The following is a 6,743-nucleotide window of genomic DNA, read 5'->3' as shown; positions in this document are numbered from 1 at the left end:
AAAGAGGTATTGCAAATGGCATCTAGAAGAATGTAAATGTAATGTATGCCCATAAGGTAGCCTACAAATGCTAGAGACTACATTCGTAGCTATTGTTGATAATATTGAATTGATATACATAAATATACTTACATTATCTAGAATAAATGGTTGACATTGAGGTAAAGCCACCATGTAGATTCAGAAGTATGGAGTGCCCTATCCATTGTTGAAGGAGTGGTTCAAAATTTTGAGATGGCTATAGGGGCATGGTGAGTTCTTCTTTGTTTTTTATAACATTTAAATAAGAAAATGTTTTGCTTTTGACTTGCTTTTCTTTACTTTGGCACTGTCAATTTTTCTTGCTTAGTTTGAAATACTTAACGTCCACAGAGAGAGAGAGAGAGAGAGAGAGAGAGAGAGAGAGAGAGAGAGCTCATAATCATGCGTAAATGATTAGCGATGGTAATACTGCATAGGATGGATATGGCAATGAGATCATTTTCATTTATTTATGGCGATGGAAAAGATATTGAAGGTATATAACCTGACGTTTGTTATAACATATTCATCATTGTTTACTATACTCTATTTAATTTTTCATGGCTCAATTGTAGACCCTCCGTCTTGGGAAGGTCAAGCTACAACATCTCTAATGATCGAACTATTAGAGTGTACATGTGTATTACGGTATAAAAATCTGTCTTTTAGGGATGTTTTAATGCATATAAAAAATGACGTTGATATGTTTTCTTGAAACATGGAATATCTTTATATTTTGGAACCTAGATTATTGCTAGGTTTGTATGGTTCAGATGCTTACAACGAGAGCTTTGGCCTGCTTGGAATTTACAATCTAAGATTGCAGATCAGCTTCATGTACATGTAATGTTTGTAGGCTATGAAAAGCCTAACATGATAGATTTTCGATGCATAGGCACTGGACAGTATATAATTTTCTGATTTGGTGTTTATAAGCCTGTTCAAACGCCATTCGTCTCAAATGTTGATACACCGAATGACTTTTGGAAGGGTCTATCTTTCATTTTTTTTTCTTTAAAATTATATCTTGCCATAGCCAATGTTATTGTCATATATATATTTTTTGGATAGATGGCGGCAAGGAGCCTAGGCTTCCAAGGAGAGATAATCTAATCGCTTGAAGATTGTTTTAATGGTTTGCTTAAGTGTGTTTGGTTGTCACCACTACCCTTGGGCTGAAATGCTAGATACATATGTATGCCAATTTTGGTGCTTATTCAAAGACAAACTAAGTGTTTTGGGAGTTTTGATATTGTGGCAAGCATGGTGTGGATATATATATATATATATAGGTTGTTAAGTAGACAACTATGAAGCCCAAAGTGGGCTTTAAATACAAGGCTAGAATAGTTTTGCCCGTGGGTAGACGGGTCATGCCAGTAGTTGGTTTTTAAAAAAAAGAAAGTTTCTTTTTGGCATGCTCCAAAGTCTAGAAAAAAAAAGTCATTTAGTGTATTTTTAAAGACAGATTGAAATAAACATGATTGGGCTTGAATTAACTCTGCAATTTGGACCAGCAGTTAATTTGAAACTAAAAAATTTTGAAATATAAAGTGGCCAAGGTCTTGCAAGGCCTGGTCCTCATTTTGCTGTTTCAGAGGATTTTAAAAATCAACGGCTCCTTTTAGAACCCCACTCTCACTCTCACTCTCACTCTCACTCTCTCACACACACACACACGACGCCCTTCCCTGTGTTATCGCAAATGGGCTGGTTCTTTGGATGCTTCGGAGGAGGAGGCAAGAAAGCTCGCAAACATGGACCTCCCCCCGCTTCACAGAAGGTACCTCCTCCTCCTCTTCTTTTTCCCATTCAAAAGATTTTGAAACCGAATGAGTCTCTTCCGTGCCGCATTCTTTTAAATGCCTCAAAAATGTCCACAGCTCTCTCAGAAACCCTCCCAGCCCTTGCCTGTGCGCATGCCTCCTTCGTCTTCGATTCCAATCAAAGCATTTCCTGTCAGAGAAGAAGGTATGATTCTGCTTCTTTAGGGTTTTGAAAATTTACTCTGTTAGCGGTGAATTAGGGTTCCCGTTTTGGCTAGATTTTCTGATTCTGCCAGGTCCTTGTTCGTTAGGGTTTCTGTTTATGTGAAAGTTTGAAAGCTTCTGTGTGTATCGGAATCCATGGTTTTTTTTCCCTGCAGAAACAAGTAGTGACGATCACTTCAAAGTGAGAGAATTTCCCAACAGTGCGCCTGTCAGAAGAGCGGAAGGCATCCTCTTTCAAGAAATCAGAGAGAAAACACCCGAAAAGCAGAAGAAAGGTGACCCTTGGTCTCAGCTCGATGAGCTTGAGGAGGAGCTTGAGGATCTCAGAAAGCAAATCGAAAGGGAAACGCATGATGCCAAGAAGATCAAAGAAGAGGTAAGCCATTCCATCTTTCTTGGTGTTGCTTGTTGATGCTTTGAGCTCAGCCGAGAAGAGCTAAGGGATCAAGGATCTCTGACAAGTTTGAAGTTTCAAGGGAGCTAGGATTAGGGTTTCTGCCGAGAATTGGCGAATTATGTTATAGCTGGTTAAGGTTTCTGTGAATTTTAGGGTTTGAGGGGCAAGGCAATTTTTGAAAGGTTTATTTTGCCTGCAATGGGCAGGTTACATTCCTGAGATCATGCGGAACGTTGCTACAGACACCTTCGGAGTTGAGGAAGAAAGCCAAACAATCAAAAACACAGCAGAATAGTAGCACGCCTTCAAAGGGCTGGCATTCTTGGCTTGTACCTTCATCTTCTCCGACTCCAAAACCTCAACTGGAGAAAAGGCATGCAAATGAAGACCTGCAAGCTGCTTCTGGTTCCGCCACACCTGCAAAAGACTGTGGTGGTATCTTACATAGGGCGCAAACTCCAGTCTTCAACAAGACAAAGTAAAGCTCAAATGCAAATTCTGAAAATCTAATGTTTTGCAAGTATTCAATGTGGTAGGACCAATCACATCACTGTCTTAATCTGCATTGGAGTCTCTGTGATCGCTGTAATTTATTTGGCTGATTTCCATGGCAGGAGTCAAATCAATCTGCAAGGTGCGTCTCCAGCCATGCCCAAGCATGATCCAAGCTCTGATATGCCTGTGCAAGAGAAACGGGGGATTGCTCATGCTCTTCTTGGCTTTCAAGATGAGTGCAAACCCACTGTGCCCGTGGCAGCTCTAGAATGTCTGGTTGAGTCAAATAATGTCTCAGAGGCTCATACCATGGGAAGTCCATGCAGGCAAGTAACTTCTGACCTATCAAGTGCCTTGTTGAAGCAGTTGGATGGGGCCATGGAAGATGCAAGCCTGATGGATAACAACTCGATGACAAAAAAAGATGTGAGGAGGGTTACACCCATTGAAGAATCACAGATCTCAAAGCTCTCAGAAGAGAATGTCAAATCTGCTGGTGGAAGGTTCTCTTCAAATCAGAAGAGGTTGAGTCTCATTCCACCTACAGATTTAGCAAAGGAAGACAACAAACCCTACACAAGGTTAGAATCTCTGCATCAAATTCATACCTTACAGTGTGATACAATTTCTTCTAGGAGAGACTCCACTGGCTTTGGCAGCAAGAGCACCTCCATAGACGTGAAAGGGACCTCCCAGTTTGCCAAGCATCGATATAACACAGCTGATAGCACCCTTTCTTCCTCCCAAACAATCCCCCAAAGCCCATCAGTGTCTGTTACGGTTGGATACTCAAGGAAAATTCCAGCTTCTCAGACCAAGTCTGTGTCATTCACTTCTGCATACCATGATCATGGTGCCTCCAATGGATTGTCTCGTGGGGATAGCATCATAGAGGATAAGTACTCAGCAGAGAGCTATATCAACAGCTCCTGTTTTGAAAGAGACGATGAATCCCGCTTCGATGCATTGGCCTCTTCTTCCTCCTCTTCTTTGATGGACAGTGAGGAAACTGTGAGTGACTTGGCTCCTGAGCACTGCTGTTCCCCTCCTGCGAGCCTAACCTGGCATGAAAGCATCACAAGCTGCAAGGGTGAAGATAGCCCAGCAAGCTCTTCTACAGAGGAAATATCAGTTGCAACACATCACAGCCATGGCTTGAGTCAATATTCTTCGGTACAAGGTGATTGGAGGAAGACGAGAGCTGCAAGATATGATAATGAAGATGGAGAGAAGACTGAAGATGATGGTTTGTTTTCAGATGCAATGGCTTATGTGTCCGCAGAGTGCAGTGAGAAGCCCAGTGGCAGCAGACTTGAGCACATGGATTCTATAAGCAGTGGGATTGTGCAATCAGGAGATCGAGGTTCTGTAAGATCTCCAAAAAAGGTGCCAGAATGCCTAGCTATGCCCAAAGCAGGAAAACCTTCTAGGATGAGATGCAAACCTGCGTCTCCTGTTCTAACCCCGGTGGAAAATGTGTCCCAGTGGAAACAGCTCAAGGAGAGAGAGAACAACTCAGAAATGTGTCTTAAGTCAAGCGGGCAAGGCTTGAAGGTATCCTCTAAGAGACAAATGCTGGAGTGCACAGCAGAAGAAACAAGGAAAAAGAGCTGGGATGAAAACAAGCATGGAGTATGGGATAACAGCATGCACTCACGTGCATGCAGAAAACAGATGGACAGTTGTGGAAGTGCATCAAAAGCAGAGCTCATTTGCGCCAATACAAGCTTGTCACACTGGCTGAAACCCTCCTCTAAACAAGATGAGGCAGGATGCAGTTTAGCCAGCTCAATGCAGGCAGAAGCACAGCCCATTCGTGTTGATACGAGCTTGTCACATTGGCTGAAGCCCTCCTCTAAACAAGATGAGGCAAGATGTGGTTTAGTGAGCCCAGCTGCTTTGTCGGGGCATCATACCCCACCTAGCTTGGCGCAAGGGCAACACTCTCCTTCAGGGATGGCAAGCTTGGGTTCCACCTCAGGTGATGACTACTCTACTATTGCTATGAGAAGAGCACAATGGGATAACAGGGTTATACCCAACTCTGCCACTCAATACAAGGGAGTATGGACTTAAAACCCTGCTAACCATCTTTGAAAACAAGCTTGCTTCATGATTGTGGTGACGTCTTGGATATATGATTCCTAAGATTGCTTGCATGCAATTCCATTTGTAGTCAGGCTAGAGAGAGCACTGGATAATCAAGGAGTCATCTTGCAGAAGTAGGCGTAGTTAGTTGGTTAAGACAATGTAGCAGAAAAAACAAAAACTCATTCTGTCTCTGGTTAAGACCAGCTACTAATGCATCCTGTTGGCAAAATATGAGTTTTCAAGAAACTTTTTGGAGTGGCATCAACAATGACAGACCAGGAGCTAACACTGCTTAGGTGCAACTTCTAGGAGATAAAAATAAGATCAGTTTTGGGAGGAACAAATCTTATATTGGGCAAGATTTAGCAATGCAGATAAACACTCCCAACAATGTGTTGTATTCAATGTGCCAGGGGATGGTGGGGTTAGGGGTGGTGTTTATACGTAATACGAATCCTCATGTTTAGTGGAGAGTGTGGGGTTCTCAGCCATGTTTGATGAGAGTGGGGAGCTTTTGAGCTTTATCTTGTAAACCAGAAAATGTTTTAAAGCTAGTCTATTGAAGGTCACACATGTTTATGCACTACCACAAACAACTGCAAAGTTTGTTCTCTGGAGTGTCTTGGAAATTTGCAAAATTGTGAGGATGAAGAATTGCTGGAATGATTGCCTCCTTGACAGTCGTTTACAAACAATGCCTACTATGTATTCCATATTGTGATGACAGTTTCTTCTTTTGGAGGAATGCTATGAAATTTTCTTTGTTCTTGGTAAGCAAATTCTTCTTTTGCAAGAGTGCTATGAAATTTGCCTCACACTCTTGCAGGTGAATACTACGTTAAGTGGGACTCATGGGCCTCAGATTCGTTCTGGATAGGTGGGGCACCTCTGCTTAATCCTGTGACAGCAAAGCTTCATCTTCATATGAAAAAGGCAGATATGAATTGGGATTATCTTGACAGGCTATGGAGAGTAGTGAGCTTCTTGGATAGGTGTTGGTCATGGAGATGCAATATGTTGTGGAGATCTGTTGCCTCTACACGTGTTTGTCTTCCTTCTTTGGAAAGTTATGGTGGGAGCCTTGCCCTAGGTGTAGGACATCTAAGGAAAGCTCTTGGCATGGCTTCTAGAGCTGTCCTGCCCTAGGTGTAGGACACCCAAGGAGAGCTCTTGGCATGGCTTCTAGAGCTGTTCTGCTCTCAGATGCATCTGGGCACACATGTCAAGAAGGTGTAAGAGTGTTTGGTTGCTATATGTCTTGTTCTAATTGGTTGCTGGGCAAAAGCATAGGTCCCTCTGATGTCTCCAACAGTGTTTTCCTGGTCATTAGGTTTACTTGCCTATGGGAGTGGGGATCTCACGAAATGCTTTGTTATTTGGGTCCCTCTGCAGATCAAAGGAATCAATATAGAAACCCTTACTTTCCAGGTGAAGGCTAGCATCTTGTTTCTTTCTCAGGTGAATGGATGGTGTTCTACTGCCTTCAATACTATCAAGACAAGGGATGGAAGAGATGCTGTTGAGTTCACATCTATTCGTTCTTTTGGTTGCTGTTGGTTTTGACATAATAGGGCTTTTCTGAGGTGGGCCAGCCTGTGGCCTTTCTTGCTAGCTTAGCTGACAGCTTAGCATGTATGCTTCTCCTCGTGTAAGTTTGTGATGGCCATCTTATGGCCCATGATGTACTGCAGTATGAAGGACAGTCTCTGTGTATGTAATTTTTGCAGCAAAAAAAAACCCCATGCCTT

At 42.5% G+C, this 6,743-nt stretch overlaps 1 protein-coding gene across 1 annotated transcript; it reads left to right on the top strand.

Moving 5' to 3' along the window:
- Window positions 1-1,602: 1,602 nt before the first annotated feature.
- On the top strand, window positions 1,603-5,588 carry LOC147642200 (uncharacterized). The gene is made up of 5 exons (XM_086803656.1): window positions 1,603-1,804; window positions 1,905-1,992; window positions 2,168-2,388; window positions 2,616-2,887; window positions 3,024-5,588. Exons 1-5 carry the CDS (start codon window positions 1,727-1,729, stop codon window positions 4,978-4,980), a joined length of 2,616 nt encoding a protein of 871 aa, XP_086659782.1. The 5' UTR covers window positions 1,603-1,726; the 3' UTR covers window positions 4,981-5,588.
- The last annotated feature ends 1,155 nt before the right edge of the window (window positions 5,589-6,743 follow it).

This window comes from Cibotium barometz, chromosome 1 (assembly GCF_041138505.1).
Source record: "Cibotium barometz isolate CiBa-2024 chromosome 1, ASM4113850v1, whole genome shotgun sequence".
NCBI classification, from domain to species: Eukaryota; Viridiplantae; Streptophyta; class Polypodiopsida; order Cyatheales; family Cibotiaceae; genus Cibotium; species Cibotium barometz.
Note: the sequence above shows the minus strand (reverse complement) of the source record. Positions and strands in the feature narration are given on the sequence as shown.

Bases quoted from the DNA above. Each gene is read 5' to 3' on its own strand.
- LOC147642200 (XM_086803656.1), top strand. From the start codon at position 1,727: ATGGGCTGGTTCTTTGGATGCTTCGGAGGAGGAGGCAAGAAAGCTCGC. The intron at 1,805-1,904 runs GTACCTCCTCCT...AAATGTCCACAG, and splicing joins CTCCCCCCGCTTCACAGAAG to CTCTCTCAGAAACCCTCCCA. The intron at 2,888-3,023 runs GTAAAGCTCAAA...TTTCCATGGCAG, and splicing joins CCAGTCTTCAACAAGACAAA to GAGTCAAATCAATCTGCAAG.